The sequence below is a fragment of the Schistocerca gregaria genome, chromosome 8 (assembly GCF_023897955.1).
Source record: "Schistocerca gregaria isolate iqSchGreg1 chromosome 8, iqSchGreg1.2, whole genome shotgun sequence".
NCBI lineage: Eukaryota > Metazoa > Arthropoda > Insecta > Orthoptera > Acrididae > Schistocerca > Schistocerca gregaria.
This window is the reverse complement of record NC_064927.1, coordinates 160,077,356-160,098,578: the sequence shown is the minus strand read 5'-3', so window position 1 is coordinate 160,098,578 and position 21,223 is coordinate 160,077,356. Positions and strand designations below refer to the sequence as shown.

The 21,223-nt window shown below is 45.0% G+C and overlaps 1 protein-coding gene across 1 annotated transcript in view; it reads right to left on the bottom strand.

Moving 5' to 3' along the window:
- LOC126285089 (protein O-mannosyl-transferase TMTC1-like) overlaps positions 1 to 21,223 on the bottom strand; it is a 192,159-nt gene that overhangs the window by 110,150 nt on the left and 60,786 nt on the right. The window contains exons 5-6 of the mRNA XM_049984414.1: positions 8,474 to 8,704; positions 5,095 to 5,243 (exon numbers count right to left, since the gene is read on the bottom strand). Of these exons, the coding sequence (XP_049840371.1) occupies positions 5,095 to 5,243; positions 8,474 to 8,704 (380 nt within the window). The remainder of the gene's footprint in view (positions 1 to 5,094; positions 5,244 to 8,473; positions 8,705 to 21,223) is intronic.

Sequence of the window (21,223 nt, the reverse complement as noted above, 5' to 3'; positions counted from 1 at the left end):
TTTTGCTCTGGTATACAGCGTAGAGCCACTAGGGACCATTAAAAACCATTCGACGAAATCTGAATGTGATCCAATGCAGCCAGGAGGTTTAATGTTTCATCGGCTCTCCTGCTTCAAACCCTCGTTTGACGTACTCAACAGGGTGTGAAATGGTACCATAGGCATGAAAAAAACTTCAAATGGTCCCTCCAATACCTTCCAGTTCGGCAACACCCTCGCACCACCCGTGGACCTTTCTTCGGTATATTTGGATATATTTCCGAATTGGTGGATCTTAGATAGACCCTTTGGATCTTGATTCACGAATATGTTAATGTTGCACCCACCACCCCTCATCCCCCTTTCACGGTCACGCCACTGAATGATTGGAACAGGAGAGCCAGAAAAGCAAATACACTATTTTCTGCTTCGGATAACGTTCATACTTCATAGAATTGTTTTGAATGGTCCCTACTGATTCCACCCTGTATACTAGAGGAAAAACTGCGGTCGTAATACACTCCAAAATGGTCAGATCAAGTTGAATGGGAGTTGTAAGGGCACAATGTCCTTAGAGTAGCGCTGAAATGCCGGGAGAGGAGAGGGGGCGACAGCAACAATGTCGAACGTTGTCAAGAACGCCGTCCTATTGCTCTTCGCACTGTGAACTGTCGTCCTCGTCTGCGAAATGTGGGAGAGTCACACCCTAAAGGAAGGAGTGGTGGGAAGGATACTTAGGTTCTTAAACCAGTTGTCGGGAAATTTTGTGGTCTTCAACTTAACGGCCCATTTTCGCCACGTTCCCCTCTTGCAGGAAGACCTGTAAAGTAATATCATATTATATTACCAGGGTTATTCGGAAAGTAGGGAACGATCGGTCGCGAAATAGAAACCACAGTGGAAATCCGATGAAGTTTTGCACAGGTGCGTTGGGCAGAGTCTCTAGTATGCCCGTCGACAGCGTTACGTCGTTCTTTTTAGTTCTAAGCACACAGAGAGCACATTAAGATACCTAAAACAACAGTGTCTCCCGCCGAGTCCGAGGGATTCCTGAGAAATTTCGCCTGAAGCTATGCAGCCAACTTACATAACTGTATTACGTTTTCTTCTTCAAGACAATTATCAGCCGCATTCTGCAGGGGCAATAAAGATGCTCATGCATCGTTTTAAATTGGAAGTGATCTCGTAATTGTCTCCCTGTGAGGTTCATCTCTGCTCACATGAATCGTGGGCTATTAAGACAACATTTTGGCACAGACAACGAGTTGTAGGCCAGCGCAGAGAATAGGCGGAAAGCACTGGCGTTTGCATTCTATGTCGATGATACTGGAAAGTTTGTACAACGCTACGACAAACGTCGAAGTCGGAACGACGTCGGTGGAGATAAGTAGCTGGAAGTCGTAGCTAGCTGTTGCAGATAAAACAGTTTTGATTTTCACTGTGGTTTCCGTTTCGCGACCTCTCGTTCCTTACTTTCAGAATAGCCCTCGTAAATCGTCTAAGATCGATATCCGTCTAAAACTTTATGTGATGCCAGTCGAAGTACTGGGATAATCTTGGGAATTTATTGCCTATTCTGAAATTAAGGCACAATCATGAATAAGTAACAATAAAGATCTCTACTGTCAGGTAATAAGTAACAATAAAGATCCCAACTATCCGGACATCTCTGTACAAAGCGAAATTGACCGCAAAACGTCACAGGTGGCGGAGATGCCAGTATGAAAAAAGGTAGAGATTACAGTGTTGTCAGCAGGAAGCTGTATCAGCCGACTGTGTCGGGCAGGAGAGCTCATTTACTGCGAATGTCGACTGTCATTTAATATCAACTGAATAAAAGATCCCTTGGGGAGAATTAAAACGTCTGAAGGCGTCCAAGTCACTGTTGTTGATGTGATTGTGAAGTGGGAAAGCGAGGAGACAATCTCAGCTAAACTAAGACAAGGTAAAGCTCATGTACTGACGGGCGGGGGATTATCAGCTTCGCAGAGGGTCGTTATGAAAAATCGTATGAAATCAGTGGAAGGAGTTACTCGGGAGTTACAAAGTGCTGACAACAGTCTAGCTAGGACAATGTGCGTAGGTGGCTACAAAAATGGGGTACAATGGTCGACCAGTACCTAAGAGGCAACCTGTTTCCGCTGTCGGTGCTAAGCGACCGCTTGAGATGGTATAAAGAGAGACGTTACTGGCAAGTGAATGACTCTAAACGAGTTATTTGGAGTGATGAGTCACACTATAGCCTGTAGCAATCAGATGACAGGGTTTTGACTGACGAATATCGGGAGAACGTTACGTGCCGTCGTTTGTAGTGAGAACACTGAAGTACAGAGGAGATTATCTTCCTCGTGTTTAGGGTATGGCACACTTATTGCGCTTAAAACAACGCTAAATACGAAGATTTTATCAGAATGACAATGCGCGCTGTAATAAAGTAGCGTGTGTGAGGGAATTTGTGGACAACAATACTTCTGAAATGGTCTGGTCTCGATATGAACCAAATGGAACACTTTTCAGAAGAGTTAGAACGTCGACTTTGCTTAGAACCCGCCGCCCAACGTCTTTTCTGATCTCGGATCTCGAAGAAGAGTGTGCTGCCACTCCTCCACAGACTAATAGTGTCCGCATCATAGTTCAAGCCGTCACAAAGGTGAAGGGTGGGCACACCTAATATTAATGTCCACTAATCGTTGTGGGGATACTTATCATCACATAGTGTATATGAGACAGCCATTCACATTAACAGACGCATCATACAGCTCACTTTCGTTCCCATATTTCACGTTGTTGCCCTTTATTCCCTCCTTTTTCAAATACTTTTGATTGTACGATATAATTAAAACGTCACAACCAAACCTCAAATTCACATTTCTTCTCCGTGAACTTCAGATTCCCTTCCCAAGCTCCACTTGCTCTCCTTCATTGCTTGCTCATTGCCCAGATTGACTAACATTGGAGATGCTTCCGTCCTGTTCTAACCTTAAGCACTGCATCCCTATCGTGTAGTTGCGCTGGGTAACCGTGCGGGCTGCAGCGCCTGGTTACGGTCCGCTCGGGTCCCCCTGTTGGAGGTTCGAGTCCTCCCTCGGGCATGGGTGTGTGTGTGTTGTTCTTAGCGTTAAGTTAGTTTAAGTTAGATTAAGTAGGGTGTAACACTATGGACCGATGACCTCAGCAGTTTGGTCCGATAGTCCTTAAAAAAAATTTACAAGTTATTTCCTATCATGTACCTGCAGACTGGCTCTTGCATATCACAACCATTTCAAGTGAGGAACTGTGGTTTTCAGTCGAACCGTTTTTTAAGGTAAACATTAATGTTGAGTCGTGGCGCCGCTCTCGGGAGCAAGACGCTTTCGATTACGCCTCTGGTTGAGGTTGGCACTATGTGCGATCGCGAGCGCCTCCTGTCGGAGCGGGTCCTAACGAGGGAGTGAGTGCGAGTACGGGAGTCTGGGGCCGACAGCAGGGGAGAACGGACATTGCCCCTCACTGTGACAAGGGGAGGCCGACAATTGTGAAATTCAGATTCGATTCATACTGCGCATAATAAAAGCTCATGGCCAGAGGTGTAATGTGGCAAAGCACTTCTCAGCCGTTGTCGAGAAAATCGACAGTTAAAAGAAACCGTAGGGGTGAAATACTCTCTACTATTAATAATTTTCTACAGCGTCGTGGCGCAGCGGTAAGCGCTCGGGATCGTAATCCGAAGGTCGCCTGATCGAATCTCGCACCATGCAACATTTTTTATTATTAGTTTTTTGTAAAATATATATATATATATATATATATATATATATATATATATATACAAACAACTAATAATATATAATATATATATGAATTACAAAAAACTAATAATAAAAAATAATATATATATATATATATATATATATATATATATATATATATATATATATATATATATGCTATTAATGAATTGCTTATGCATGTTGGTGAAGGCGGATCGCTCTCCAATTGTACCGCCTACATTTTTCAGTTTGTTTAACAGAGTGTACCAAAGCTATCACGTCCGCGCTGACTTTCGACGATGTTATTAGTTGCGCTAGGGACCGTATCTACCTTCTTTCGAAGTTAGCAGGCAACTACTCTGTTATGCGGCGGCTCGTTTCGGTCCATTCAACATTTGTCCTTCAAGTGTAACGAGCGAGTAACGGAGTTTATATTTCATATCTGCACAGCAAATTTGTGTTCGTGGGGTTTCCATTCTAATTCGAACGTTTGACTTACGCTATACCTATTCGTGAAGGTTTGGCGAATGCCCGGTGAACGACATCTGCCAGCGCATGTAGAGCCAATAGTAAAATTCGGAAGCGATGGTCGTATAGTGTGGTCGTGTTTTTCATGGAGGGTGCTAGCACCCCTTGTTGTTTTACGTGGCACTATCACAGCACAGGCCTACACTGATGTTTTAAGCGCCTTCTTGCTTCCCACTGTTGAAGAGCAATTGAGGCATGGCGATTGCATCTTTTAACACGATCGAGCATGTGTTCATATCACACGGCCTGTGGCGGAGTGGTTACACTACAATAACATCGCTATAATGGACTGGCCTGCACAGAGTCCTGAACTCTATAGAACACCTTTGGGATTTTTTGGAACTCCGACTTCGTGCCAGGCCTCACCGACCGACATCGATACCTGTTCTCAGTGCAGCACTCCGTAATGAATGGGCTGCTATTCCCTAAGAAACATTCCTGCGCCTGATGCCTGCGAGAGTGGAAACTCTCACCAAGACTAAGTGTGGGCCAAAACCATACTGAATTCCAGCATTACCGATGGAGAGCGCCACCAGCTTGTAAGTTATTTTCAGCCTGTTTTAGATCACATGGCGTATACCCTCCACTACTACAGCTGCCACCTGCCGTTTGCGAATGGTTCACGTCGAGCATAGGCGATAGTCACATTAACGGGAATGGACTGAGTAGTTGCAGGGGATTTTGTAAGATTTACCAAAGGAACGGAAAAATGCATTTGATCTACGGGTATTGTCATCAGGCACTGAGTATGAGAAAAATTTGTGGTTGCACATGCTACAGCTCTTAATGAAGTACCACTGGGAGGGAAGGCAACTGAGAGTTTCCGGTCTGCGCTCACCTGTTGTCGGCGCAGGCGTGCGTGTCGGCGCCGCCGCCAAGCAGGCAGCAGCGGCTGCCCTTGGTTCGACTGGAGGGGCAGGCTGCAGGCCGCCTCTGGCTCTCCACGGGCGACACCTGTTGCGCCAGCCGCCGGCGTTCGATCGCTCGCTGCAACAGCAGGCAGGTACAGTGCTCAGCACGAGAAGGCGGGCCCGCCACTCCAAGCTCCCCTTATTTATGTTGCCATGGCTTCCCAGTGTCCATCTCTCTCGCCACCCCTGTAAATCGCTTTTTCCTCTTTGTCAAAATCACTAAATCGTTACAAAAGTACAAGTTCGTATGCTCTCACCAACTCGCTCACATTCCATGAAATTCTTATGGTCTGTAGATGCCAAAAGTATGTAAAATACAAACAATTGGGCGCTAGGGCAATTGACCTTTATCAGAGTATATAATAATATTTCCTCTAAGTCCCGACCTCTTCCCATGAAGCATGGACTTTACCGAGATAGAGTAGTTTACACGCTTCTACGATATAGATGGCCGTAACGTAGATGCAACAACGGCGGAGGGGTATATGTGGTGTAGGGGCCAAATGTACAATGCGTTCCTGAAGAGCAGCGGCAGTCTTTACAATAATCCAAGAGGCAAGTATCTGCATGACCTAATGATCTGGTCTTGTAACATTAGACAACATGGCTTTGCTATGATCGTACTGTGAACGGCAGAAAGCAAGTGGGAACTACAGCCATAATATTTCCAGAGGAACTGCAGATGTACTGTATGGCTGAATGACGATGGCATCCCTCTGACTAACACTTTCTGTAGGTATAACAGTGCCTCACTCAGGGATTACTCAGGAAGATGTTGTCATCAGGAGAAACAAAGCTGATGTTCTAGGGGTCGCAGTGTATCTTCGAGAATTTAAAAAGTCAGTTGGGTAGGTTGAAGACATGCAGGGTGCTGTAAATTCCCCTTATAAACTTTCGGGCCTTGTAGGGATAACTGAGTAGACCATATTTTGAATCGGAACTCTTTTCCGGAAACGTACCGTTTTGGTGCTACAGACGTTTGAAAACATGTTTGTTATGTAGGTATGTTAGAGAATACAGAATCAGATCATGTTATTTGAGGCCTATCCTGCCTCTCTGACCTAGTTCGATTCCCATTCACCTGTCTATAAGTGTTACATAAACATGGCTAAGTACACCAACATTATGCTTCTGTGCTGCGAAGCGCAGATGTACTGAGTCACGCCTAGTATATCACGTATAAAAGTGGTCACGTTACCATGTTACCAACATGTTCTCAAATGGTTGTAGCACAGAAAGCGTACTTTTCTGGTTATGGATTCCAACACAAAATACTATCTATTCAGGGCCTTGTACAAGTCCTAGATGTTTGTTAATGGTAATCTTAGAACAGCATGAATGAAGTTGGAATTAGTGAAGTGAAATAACAGGAAGAACAGGACTTTTGGCCACAACAGTACACTGTTATCAATACAGAATGCGATAGTTTTGCTACGGGAATATGTCTAAAAATTAACAAGAAAAGAAGAATGTGGGTAAGCTACATAGTAAACGTAGACAAGAGAGCCAGGATTTCCACTACCTAATTAGTTAAGGGAGACGAAAATTTAATTTTGACAGCACTATAAATCGCTCGTAGGAGCAAGAGCACAAGGCAAATGATGGAACGTGGACTGGCGGAAGTTGTCTGGTAGAATTTTGCAACCAGCAGAAATGTGCATAGTTACTAAACAATTATTACCGGAATAGTAGACCACACTCTATCACTCAAGAAAAACCATGTAGATAGGAAATCAGAGGACACGTACAAAATGAAGATACAGAATATTTAATTGGTGGAGAACGAGACAAGCATTTATAATGAACATACATGACAGTATAACGTGTCAGATTTCCTTGAAGCGGCGTGGAGATATCGGTGGTGTGTATGCTCTTGTAATTATGAGCTGCCGCTGTAATTCCGGGTGATCTGATTGTCGCTACTAGCGAGCAACGAGATCAGTAACTGTTTCCCCGACTTATCGCCTTTGTTGTGTCTGTAGAACTCTGTTCACGATCGCAACATGGCGCATACACGCTAGGATCATTTAGCCTGCATGCCGAACTGGCCTCGGAAAGACTCCTTGATGCCAGATGAACTCGGGTCCCGATGAAGTTGAGATCTTGCTGTACAGGCTTATTAAGTCACGCGTTTTGAAGAAAACAACCGACTGCGTAAAGGCGGACCGTATCTCCGGTGCCTCTCTCGTGTATTCATGCGCGAAGGGCCGTTCAAATTTGGTATAAAAGGCTGCCCTTACGTCATCTTGGCGAGAATTACTGCGTTCTGAATTAATTGCAATTACAGCCAGCAAAAATAATGGGCCATCATTAGTGTCTGTTTACTAGGTCTCGCCCGCCAAGGCTTAAAATTAATGTCAAAATTAATTCGTGTCGTACTATTATTGCTAATCTCAAAGGCTCCTTAATCTCTAATTAACGTAATTCTGACGTGACGATAATAATTTGCCATCCCTATAGAGTGTGACGTCACATGCGCCACAGAAGCTCTTCTGCGAAGGTTCACAGAAGAGCTTCAGTGAAGTTTGGAAGGTAGGAGACGAAGTAGTGGCAGACCTAAAGGTGTGAGGAAGGGTCGTGAGTCGTACTTGGGTAGTTCAGTTGGTAGAGCACATGCCCGCGAAAGGCAAAGGTCCCAAGTGCGAGTCTCGGTCCGGTATACAGTTTTAATCTGCCAGGAGATTTCAGGCTCCAGCACTCCACTCACCCCAACGCCGCCACACATTGAACCCATGGGTATTGTGCGGTTCGGCCTCCAGTGAACCCCACGAGAATGGTTCACACCAGAGAATGTAACACCAAAGTTTGCGTGGTGGAGTAGTTATGGTGTACGCGTATGTGGATAAAATGTTTGTGAAACAATCGCCAACATAGTGTAACTGAAGCCGAATAAGGGGAACCAGCCCGCATTCGCCGAGGCAGGTGGAAAACAGCCTTAGAAACCATCCACAGGCTGGCCGGCACAACGGACCTCGACACAAATCCGCCGGACGGATTCGTACCGGGGACGGGAATGCCTTCCTGCCCGGGAGGAAGTTAGACCGTCGACTAACCGTGTGGGCCAGTTCCCTGTACTCCGCCTACGTAATTTCCAGACCAAATCCTGTGGCCACAATGTCAACAGGCGGTATTCAGTAACGTGGTAGGCGGTGACGGTAATGATTTTGATCAGCAGTGTATACTTCTTCATATTGGCAGAAGCCACAGTGCAGGTATATCCACGTATACGAACCCGCACGGATCTCTACGTCTCGATAGGGGGCCCGCGGGCTGGCAAGGCGGATGTGCTGCCACAAACGGGGTTACCTGCGCGATCCGGTGCGGCAGGCAGGCCCGGAAGGCGAGGGCGAGGCCGACGTAGAAGGCGGCGGAGACGGCGGCGCGCGGCTCCAGCGGCGAGTGCAGCAGCGGCACGGCCGCCATGCCCCAGTCGAAGCAGAGCGCCGTGGGGCAGAGCAGCAGGTGCAGCCAGCTGAAGGCGGGCAGGTAGGACAGCGAGAGCGCGCGCGTCAGCAGCCGCGGCGCGCGCGACGCGGGGTTGTCCGCCGCCGACCACGGCACGCCGCCCCCGCCCCCGCCGCCCCCGCAGGCCGCCGCCAGCGCCAGCCTCGCCGCCGCCAGCGCCGCCAGCGACGCCGACGCCACGCACAGAGACCGCAGCGCCCGACGCCCGCGGCGCTGTGGGCCGCGTCACGGAAATCGTCACTACAGCCACTCCCCTCTACGTCTACACCTGCAGGGGTTGGACAGAAATACGGAAACACCGAAGAAATTCATGCTGCAACCAAGTTCAGCTGCTAGCAAACGTAACAAGTTGCGCTGTTGAAGTCGACCATGAATGGCACCTGCGCGATGTCCTCCATAATCTGCAAGTGCCAGTCGTGGTGAGAATGATGAGTTTCTGGGTAGTAGTACTACGTTAGAGGTAAGTGAATTCTGGGCAAATAATTGCTGCTGAGACGGTGGATGCTTCCGCAACCAAGGAAGCCCCAAAGTACTTGGTGTTTCAAAAGCCATTGTACGGAAGATTTATACTGCCTACAGCGAAATAGCACAAACATCATCTGCTAATTCACAACGCGGACGAAACTGTGTGTTGAGTAACCGTGACAGACGGTCATTGAACTGCAAAAATAGTTCAAATGGCTCTGAGCACTATGGGACTTAACATCTGAGGTCATCAGTCCCCTACAGCTCAGAACTACTTAAACCTAACTAACCGAAGGACATTACACACTTCCATACCCGAGGCAGGTTTCGAACCTGCGACCGTAGACGGAAGCGCCTAGAACCGCTCGGGCAAACCGGCCGGTTGTGCTTCAGCTCTCTGCACGTCAGAGTACATAGAGATTAGGGTGAATACAAGAATATCGTCAGTGGTTGTTGGAAGAAGGCCGCCAGAACTGATTGTGGAATACCTCCCAAAAATAACTCATTGTATTTAGAAAGTATTGACGGACATTTCTTAGGTGAATCACACGTAATTCCTACATGACACACGTCCCTAGAAGTAAGCATCGTTTTCTGTTACGCTACGTATCTTAGCAGTGTTTCGTTGTGCGATATTTTCTTCTGGAAGTACGTGGTCGGATTTGTTTTGCATGAGTGATTATTTGTTTTTGACTATTTATTTTCGGTACTTTACACGGAAACAATTTACTTTAAACGCCTATATACGTCGAATTACTAGTCATACTGACATACGAGCTGTGGATATTAAATAACGGGACTAATGCTGTCACAGAGTAAGTACGCATGCGCCAAACACGACCAATCTACAGCTGTGAAGAGTGAACCCTTCTCAATCGAAGGTAGTAGCATATCTGGTGTCTGTAGACGAAATAGTGTGGTGGTCGCCTTCGTTAGTGTAAGGGCTGTTATTTTGATTTGCCGGAAACATGATACGTAAAGAGCAACGAATTACCATAAAGTTCCACATGAAACTGTTCCTGCAATTTATCTTTCACTAAAATAAGTATACGGCAAAGACTGTTTATCACGTACCAGTGTTTTTGCGTGGTTCAAGGTTTTCATAACGGCCGAGAAGTCGTTGAAGATGACTCATGCCCGTGGCGCCCCTCAGCATCAACCTAATCTCATTAGGTTTGGCCATAGGTCATTTTCTGAAACTGTAGGAATTGAAAAAGAGTGCATAAGGCAAATTTTGCATAACCAATATAACGTGACTCTGCTGAAAATTATCAGGATCGAACAAAAAGTAGTTCGTGAAGATGTTTGTACTGTGACTTTGAATGCACCTGAAAATGGTCCTAATTTTCTGGAAAGAGTGAAAACATGCGACCATTCTTGGTTTTTCACTTATGATCCAGAAACTTAGCGACAGTCCATGAGCGAAGGGCACAGTTTCACCAAAGTTAAAATAGCTAGAATGTGCAGATTGAGATTCAAAGCAATGATGATTTTCCAATAGCCATAGAATTGTGTATCTTCAGTCGGTTCCTGAAGATCAAGCTGTTGACATTACTGTCTTAAGGTTCTTGCTCAGGTCTGCTAGAAAGTACGAAAAGGACCACCCGAATTGTGGAAGAACGAGTCATGGGCCCTATATCAAGACAACACGCGGGGTCATACAGCACTGTCTGTGAAGAGGCTTCTAGCGAAGTACGGTATCTAGTTGTTACACAATTCTCATTCGCCCCACCTAGAACTATGTGACTTTTATGTACTCCACAAGGTCACATCTGCTTTGAAACGAGCAAGATTTCTGTGTGTTGAAGCAGTGTAAGGAAAAGTGGCATCGGACATTAAGGAACTCTCAGGGGAAGATTTCCAGCACTATATCATCAATGGAAAATTCTCATAGAGTTTTGCAGAGATGGAGGAGGGGAGTATATTGAGGGCGACAATAATTAAATAGCTTTGTTTTTTCAAATAAAACATTTCACAGCAATAATCCAGTTATTTTATAGCCTCACCTCGTAATACGTTAATATGGTCATTTGTAGACTCCTTAGCTGTAGTCTACAAGTAGTGCGTGTTACACGTCGGCTGTCGCAGTACAATCCCCCCACCCCTCCATGCGGTGGCCGTTCACAGATTTCTATTGACGACAGATGCATGTGACTCCATACTCTATATGAAGACTTTTATTTCTGATATACGGCTGCTGGGCTGTATCTGAAATGCATCAACAAATTGGAATTTTTGAAACAGCAAGTGACCAGTTACACTGTAGACCTATTCAGCATTGGGATAAGTCTGGCAAGTTACGTCACGGTTGTCGGGTTACGGCGCGACTTCATGTCGCATCTTAAGGCAATTAGAGAAAAGTATCTAGTACTTCAAATCACTTTTTTTTCTCAACATGTTCGCCTTTAAAATTTATGCACTTTTGCCTGCGATCCAGCCAGCTCTGGAAACATTCTTTGTGCTCCGATCTTGGAACCCAAAAATATGAGTTTGGAAGAAAGTTTCCTTACATAATAAAATAGTTGTCTGTTTGACGTAAGGGAAAACATTGTCATAATGCAGGGTGGTGAGAGGTATGCAGTTGCTTGTGTTGATATCATCGATGACGTGATCCAAGCAGTTCGATACCATTCTACATTTCCCGTTCTTAGATCAGTGCAAATGAATGAGTCGCGCCCATTGTAACTAAAGAAACAAACAGCCAATTTGTGGGAGGTTCCTCATTGACGAACTACATTTGTTGAATATGGTTCGTCTTCGACCACGCAGGGACATGATAGCTGCTTATTTCTCCAGTTCGTATGAGTATATAAAAATAAGTTTCCTCTGCTGTACGGTGTGATATACGGATTTTGCACTCCTCCAGTGCAATTTTTTTGAGCATTCCAGTACAGCAGTTGACCAGAGACAGTCTATGAGCCTTGAGCATATTATGGAAAAGCCACTGGGAACAGATCTTGGTTGCAGATGAATGTTTGTGCATAACTGACGTATTACACTCTTCTATAGGCCTGAGGATGCCTTTTATGCTACGCTAAGTCTCTTGCAGGAACGACTGAAATATCAATGTTCTGCAATCTAAACTTTCGCAAACGTTCAAAATTTAATGGAATCAGTAACGCACATCACACATTCAACATACACTCCTGGAAATTGAAATAAGATCACCGTGAATTCATTGTCCCAGGAAGGGGAAACTTTATTGACACATTCCTGGGGTCAGATACATCACATGATCACACTGACAGAACCACAGGCACATAGACACAGGCAACAGAGCATGCACAATGTCGGCACTAGTACAGTGTATATCCACCTTTCGCAGCAATGCAGGCTGCTATTCTCCCATGGAGACGATCGTAGAGATGCTGGATGTAGTCCTGTGGGACGGCTTGCCATGCCATTTCCACCTGGCGCCTCAGTTGGACCAGCGTTCGTGCTGGACGTGCAGACCGCGTGAGACGACGCTTCATCCAGTCCTAAACATGCTCAATGGGGGACAGATCCGGAGATATTGCTGGCCAGGGTAGTTGACTTACACCTTCTAGAGCACGTTGGGTGGCACGGGATACATGCGGACGTGCATTGTCCTGTTGGAACAGCAAGTTCCCTTGCCGGTCTAGGAATGGTAGAACGATGGGTTCGATGACGGTTTGGATGTACCGTGCACTATTCAGTGTACCCTCGACGATCACCAGAAGTATACGGCCAGTGTAGGAGATCGCTCCCCACACCATGATGCCGGGTGTTGGCCCTGTGTGCCTCGGTCGTATGCAGTCCTGATTGTGGCGCTCACCTGCATGGCGCTAAACACGCATACGACCATCATTGGCACCAAGGCAGAAGCGACTCTCATCGCTGAAGACGACACGTCTCCTTTCGTCCCTCCATTCACGCCTGTCGCGACACCACTGGAGGCGGGCTGCACGATGTTGGGGCGTGAGCGGAAGACGGCCTAACGGTGTGCTGGACCGTAGCCCAGCTTCATGGAGACGGTTGCGAATGGTCCTCGCCGATACCCCAGGAGCAACAGTGTTCCTAATTTGCTGGGAAGTGGCGGTGCGGTCCCCTACGGCACTGCGTAGGATCCTACGGTCTTGGCGTGCATCCGTGCGTCGCGGCGGTCCGGTCCCAGGTCGACGGGCACGTGCACCTTCCGCCGACCACTGGCGACAACATCGATGTACTGTGGTGACCTCACGCCCCACGTGTTGAGCAATTCGGCGGTACGTCCACCCGGCATCTCGCATGCCCACTATACGCCCTCGCTCAGAGTCCGTCAACTGCACATACGGTTCACGTCCACGCTGTCGCGGCATGCTACCAGTGTTAAAGACTGCGATGGAGCTCCGTATGCCACGGCAAACTGGCTGACACTGACGGCGGCGGTGCACAAATGCTGCGCAGCTAGCGCCATTCGACGGCCAACACCGCGGTTCCTGGTGTGTCGGCTGTGCCGTGCGTGTGATCATTGCTTGTACAGCCCTCTCGCAGTGTCCGGAGCAAGTATGGTGGGTCTGACACACCGGTGTCAATGTGTTCTTTTTTCCATTTCCAGGAGTGTATAACAAGAAAGTAACAATGTGATTTCTATCTCATAGAGTTACATCATTACTTCATTACGTAGCCGCTACTCATTTAATGCCATCAAATTTTTACTCGTATGACGTATGAAGTTTAATTTCTATTAAATATTTATGTACATTGTATGAAATTTAAACAGACGTTGATTCCGTTAACTCACCAAAAACTACAATGTACAGGATTTTTCCTGCTATTCAAGTGCTTTATCCTACATTTATAAAAAGCGTAAGACAGATACTAGGTGCTTACACTGTTTAAAACGTTTTTGTACGATTACCTAACGAGACGGATCCAAACCCACAGATATCGGCAGAGTGGGTATCGTCTTCCTTAGTCCAAATAAACGTTACACGAAACTGTGTTCATTTCTAACCGAGACTTACAGTTTTTGTGCAGAAGCCACAGCTATATATGCAGCTTTTCTTTTCTTACAGAGCCTCAGATTAAAAACATTTTGATATTAACTGATTGTAAACGCTTGCTCCAAGGTATGCAGACACCAGCGCTTCTCAAGAAAGTTACTTCACTGTTAATGAACATTATGAAAGCCGCCAAGGAAGAAGGGTAAATCATAGGTGGATGAAGGAACACGCTGACATTAATGTAATTAAATAATCGATGAGTTACAAAGACCACAACTCAAAATGGTGCAATCAAAACCAGCTTATTCCCATCATTAGACCTCTTTGTTACGTTATGTCAAACAAGCCACCAATGGGAAGATTAATATAAATCATCAGTATGTAGTAAAAGGCAATATAATGGATAAATACTTTGCTCTGGGAAATTGTTACTTTGTTCGAGGAAGAGTTCTCAACAAGGGAAGTGTCCAGGCGTCTCAGAGTGAACCAAAGCGATGTTTCTCGGACATGGAGGAGATAGAGAAAGACAGGAACTGTCGATGACATGCCTCGCTCAGGCTACCCAAGCGCTACTGCTGCAGTGGATGACCTCTACCTACGGATTATGGTTCGGAGGAACTATGACAGCAACGCCACCATATTGCTTTTCGTGCAACCATAGGACATCGTGTTACGACTCAAACTGTGCAGAATAGGCTGCATCATGAGCAACTTCACTCCCGATGTCCATGACGAGGTTCATATTTGCAACGACGACACCATGCAGCGGGGTACAGTTGGATTCAACAACAAGCAGAATGGACCGCTGAGTATTGACACCACGTTCTCTTCTTGGATGCGTGTCGCATAGGCCTCTAACCAGATAATCGTCGGCGACGTGTTTGGGGGCAACCAGATCAGGCTGAACGCCTTGGACACACTGTCCAGCAAGTACATCAACGTGGAGGATCCCTGATGTTTTACGTGGGGCCGAAGTATGCCGCTCGTGGTCATGAAAGGCACACTAACGGGTGCACGATACGTGAATGCCATCCTCTGACCGACATTGCAACCATATCTGCAGCATATTGGCGAGGCATTCGTGCTCATGCACGACCGTTCGAGCCTCCATCATGCACATCTTGTGAATGACTTCCTTCAGGATAACGACATCGCTAGACTAGAGTGGCCATTAATCTTATTTAAAAGGCCTGGGATCCAAGGACTGAACCAGATGGGAGTGGGATCGTGTGCTGGTCTCGGTAGTGAGCAGGTTCAGTCTGAGTAGCGATTCTGATTCTGGACGTACCCTCATATGGTGACAGGTGGTAGTACGTAATGTGCCCAGGAACTTTATCGAACATGATTGTTTTGGTGTAGGGAGGTATAATGTTGCATGGACATAGGCACCTCAGAATCTTCCAACACGGCACATTCACAGGTCAACGTTATAGTGGCACTACAGGCCCTCCCCACGTGCGTCTTTTCAAGGGTGTATTCAGCCCTGACTTCATTTTTAGCTTTCCGTACCTTAGTCGATAAAATCGGAACCTTACAGGGTCACTTTGTTGACCGTCTGGCTGTCTGTCTGTCGGAGTGTTCGACTGTTGAAATCCCTTTTTCTTAGAAACGGGCGGAGATATAAAGTCGAAATTTATGTCACATACTACGGTCCCTTGTTGGTGTGGAGTACTAAAGCTTTTATGTCAATGCAGTTGAAAGATACGGCCATTTATGTCACAAATTCCGACAGTCGCAAAATCACTTATCAAAAACTTTTGGGTACTTCCCGTTGTCCTACAAGTATTACGTTTTACAACAAGCAAAAATTCAAAGTACAAATAAAGGAAAAAATTATAAAATCGTTGATTTAATATTATATAACAACTTGACTAGAAGAAGGGATCGGTTGGTAGGACATGTTCTGAGGCATCAAGGAATCACCTGTTTAGTGTTGGAGCGCAGCGTGAAGGGTAAAAATCGTAGAGGGAGACCAAGAGATGAGTACACTAAACAGATTCGGAAGGACGTAGGTTGCAGTTGTTACTGGGAGATGAAGAAACTTGCACAGGATAGAGTAGCATGGAGAGGTGCATCAAACCAGTCTCAGGACTGAAGACCACAACAACAACAATTATATAACATTTTATTGCATTTGTTTTCCGTCTTTCTGTCTGTTCTATTAAAAACCCATTTCTAGATTATCGGAATGAAATTTATGTCAGGTACTAAGCTGTATTCAGGTTGCCATCAGATCACCGAAGTGAAGCGCTGTATGTCTGGGCTAGCACTTTTCTGGGTCACCATCCGGTCTGCTGAGCGCTGTTGGCAAGCCGGGTGCACTCAGCCCTTGTGAGGCAAACTGAGGAGCTACTTGACTGAGAAGTGGAGACTCCGGTCTCGGAAACTGACATAGGACCCGGAGAGCGGTGTGCTGACCACATGCTCCTCCATATCTGCATCCAGTGACGCCTGTGGCCTGAGGATGATACGGTGGCCGGTCGGTACCGTTGTGCTTTCCAAGGCCTATTAGGACGAAGTTTACTTTATTTTCTTACTAAGGTGTATCGTGTATTGGCAGTGCAAAAACCTAAGCTTCGAATGCAATCAAAATATACGATTTATGTCATACAATATTCTGATGCTGACCTCACTTGTCAAAACAAAAGGTAAACTATCTGTATACACGTCGGCCCTGGTGCGTGGAAGCGGGGAGGCTGGACACGGATGTTTCAGTCTTAGTTATAATCTAACCTTTACCATCTAACTATGTGAGGAGGCACCAAAAACAACGCGAGGTTTCGGACTACACGGTAAACTTTAGGTTCCCCATTCCCGGTTGCATAATTGGGACAGGTTACGGACACGAAAGTCACTGAAGAGGCGTCCAATAGAAAGACCTGCACCCGGCCTCTACGCCACACAAACGTTTTGCTATTATCTATGTACATAATTAAATTTCGTGTGGAACCCTTGGATCGTGAGTTGTACTCACATATCTGCTGCGTATATGAATAACACTACAGCCTGCCATCGAAGATCGGTGGTGTTGGCAGCTTTGAGAGCTCTTGGAGCGATGAGATATTCGGCGCATGACTGACATGCTCTATGCATAAATTACATCGAGCACATGTGGGATGGATTGAACAGACATACTGCAGCATGTCCATATGCTCCAATGACCGTCCAGCAACTGTCAACCGTATTGGTGGAGGAATGTAAATACCGTATCACAAGAACTGCTAATCAACTATGTGGCCAGTACGGGAGCGCGTTGCAGAACATGCAGTGCTGTCTGTGGCCAACACACACCTTGTTAACGACCGTGTACCGCCTCGCCTTTAGTAATGTGCAGGGGACGACCATAAATCGCTGTGACTTAAGATTAAGCAACGTTTCTGAATGTAAGTGACATTTCTGTAAGACTTACTGCATATTTAATAGAGCTACCTTCTGCAGAGCATTGTAACAGCTCTTCCTACGTATGATGCGAAGTTTCAGCGAGCTACGTTACTTGGCACTGATACGTCATCTGAAAATAACTTCCTCCGTGAAGCTTTGCACACCAGTGAACATACCATTATTTCCTCGAAATCATGTTGCCACACAATTAAGGCAAATAAAAATGTAGTATGTTCCTTAATTAGTAGTGATCAACAGCATGGCGATGCGAAAATCAATGGAAATAAATTGCATCGCAGACACATAATGTGTATCCACAAGGAATGTGGCTTGTAATGAGAAAAGTGATATGATGATCTCACCACTGGCAAAAGATTCCGGCTTAGTCCCTTACTCGAATCTCTGGGAGGAGACAACGAGGAAAAGATAGAATAACCAACGGCAGGATAATATTCTACGAGGCGGAGCATAGAATATACGAAGTTCGTACGTAGTGTTGTTATAAATGGAGTCAGTGACGTGAATTAGAAAGAAGACAAGACGAATGTAAGGTAATATCAACAGTAGCAGAAACTGGTATAACGGTAGTAGCATTCGTTATGAATAGGAAAGTAGGCCAGATAGTCAGCTGCTGTGAACATCTCAGTGACTGGATTGTTCTTATCAAATTTGACAACAAGGCAACGTCGACAACAATAGTTCAGGTATACTTCGAAATGGTATTAAACACGAGATAAAGAAATAGAGAAAGGAAATGAGGATATGATACGGGTAATACAATACGTAAACTGAGATGAAAATTGATTAGTCATGGGGCATAGGAACGTTACTGTAGGGGAAAGCAAGAATAAATTGTTACACGACATATGGGTTTCGCAGTAGAAATGAGAGGGGTGAAATAATAATTGAGTTCGACAATAAATTTCAGATAGTAATAGTGAATATTCTGTTCAAACATCGCAAGATGAGGACGTATACTAGGAAGAAACACGGAGACACGGGAAGGTTCCCGATGTATAATATCATAGTCAGACAGAGATTCCGAAATCTGAAGCTACTGACAAGAATAATAAAGAGAGGAGTGGAAAAGAAACGTGAGGATCAACTAGATGGCGATCGGTTATGCTTTAGGAAAGGAAAAGGCGCCAGACAGACAATTCTGACGTTGCGGTTGATAGTGGGTGCAACACTGAGGACAAAACAAGATAAGCTTTCAAGATTTGTCGACCTGGAAAAAGCGATCGACGACGTAAAATGATTCAAAATGTTTGAAATTCTGAGGAAAATAACATTAAGTTGAATGGCAAGACGGATAATATGAAATATGCACAAGAACCAAGAGGAAAACAATAAGACTGGAAGATCAAGAACTAAGTTGTCATACTTAAATAGTCTAAGATAGGGATGTAGCCTTCCACCCTTACTGCTCAATCTCTAAATCTAAAAAAATGATGAAAATAAAAGAAAGGTTCGAGGGTGGAATAAAATTCAGGGTAAGAGGAAATCAATGATGAGATTCGATGATGTTGCTACTCTCATTGAATGTGAAGGCGAAGTACATGATCTGTTGGATAGTATGAACAGTCTAATGAGTGCAGAATACGGACTAAGAGTAAACCCGGAAAAGACAAAGATAATGAAATGCAAAAGAAATGAAAATAGAAGTTGAAAATAGAAGAAGACTTAATGCGAAAATTGGTGGTCACGAAATGGACGAAGTTCTCCTACTTTGGATGCAAAATTACATATAACGGACGAAGCAAGGACATAAAAAGCAAACAAAGGATAAGAGCGCATTTGTGTCAATGAGAAGTCCACTGGTATCAAACATAGGCCTTAATCTGAGAAATACATTTTCCATAATGTACGTTTGTGGTACATCATGGACAATTAGAAAACCGGAACTGAAGTGAGTCGAAGAGTTTGAGATGTGGTGCTACAGAATAATGTTGAAAATTAAGTGGACTGATAAAAACGAGAAGGTTCTCCGCAGAATCGACGAAGAAAGGAACATACGGAAAACACTGACTGGAAGAGGGGACAGGATGACAGGACGTGTGCTAAGAGATCAGGAAACAACCTCTCACGCACTGGAGAGAGCCGTAGAGTGTAAAAGCTGTGAAGAAGACAGAGCTTGATATTCATGCAGCCAATAGTCGAGGAATTAGGTTGCATGTGGTTCTCTGCGATGAAAAGGTTTTACGCAGGAGAGGAATTCGTGGCGGACTACATCAGGCCAGTCACAAGGCTGATGGTCTGGAACCGCGCGACCGCTACGGTCGCAGGTTCGAATCCTGCCGTGGGCATGGATGTGTGTGATGTCCTTAGGTTAGTTAGGTTTACGTAGTTCTAAGTTCTAGGGGACTGATGACCTCAGATGTCAAGTCCCATAGTGCTCAGACCCATTTGAGCCACAAGGCTGATGATTCAAAAACAGTCGGATTGATCGTAGTTCAGTGCCCAGTCATCTTCACCAAATTCAAGTTCGAGATAACCTTTTTTGGGAAGGTGATGAGGTAACAAAAAGAGATATCAATCAAATTAATTTCAAATGTAAGTTGTGTCCAAACCAGCAAACTAATTTCATGCAACGGGTAACCATACCTCATCAACCATTGCTAACTAGTGTAGCAGCTATCTCTCATCAAAACAGCAAAGGGAGAATGCTGTTTATACATTAACTCATCAAACAGTGCGAGCTTTAAATAATAATGTATCGGCAGTTGGTATTTTTTTCTTACATTCCCAAGGCGTTTGGATGTGTAAACAGCTGGTCTGAATGATATTTGACAATCAGAATGCAAAATTTGTGCTCAGTAATTCAAACAATGTCGAAAAGGAAGAAAATTTTAGTGTTTGGGGAAATAATTAATAAGCGAGCCCCACATGTTTCAATTTTCGGTTCACTCCTGCTTCTTATAATTGTAGATGGCCTTCTATTTAACAGTCAACAAGAAAAACTGGTATTTTTCGTAGACGATACTACTGTTATAATAAATCCCATTAGAGAAAAAGTAAAGAAACAATGGAAAATGATATTTTCGAAATAATCAGTAAGTGAATCTCTGAAAATGGGCTCTCCCTAAATTTTGAAACAACACACTACATTCAGTTCTGTACATCAAATAGAATCATACCAACAACTGATGAAGTACATGAGCAGAAGCCGATATATAGGGCAGAAAGTTTCAAATTTTTGAGTGTACATATTGATGAAAAATTGAACTGGAAGAAGCATATTACTCAGGTTCTCAGACAATTTAGCCACCTTTGCTGTTCGTATAATTGCTAATCTTGAAAACAAACCTCTCACCCTCCTGGGATGTTTTGCAATAATGCCGCCCTGAGACATCTGGCATAGTTCATCACTCAGAAAGAATATATTGATTGCACATAAGCGAGCAGTGACAACAATACATGGTTTTCACCCACGAACGTAATGTACACTACGGGCCATTAAAATTGCTACACCACGAAGATGACGTGCTACAGGTGCGAAATGTAATCGACAGGAAGAAGATGCTGTGATATGCAAATGATTAGCTTTTCATAGCATTCACACAAGGTAGCGCCGGTGGCGACACCTACAGCGTGCTGACATGAGGAAAGCTTCCAAACGATTTCTCATACACAAACAGCAGTTGACCGGAGTTGCCTGGTGAAACGTTGTTGCGATGCCTCGTGTAAGGAGGAGAAATGCGTACCATCACGTTTCCGACTTTGATAAAGGTCGGATTGTAGCCTATCCCGATTGCGGTTTATGGTATCGCGACACTGCTGCTCGTGTTGGTCAAGATCC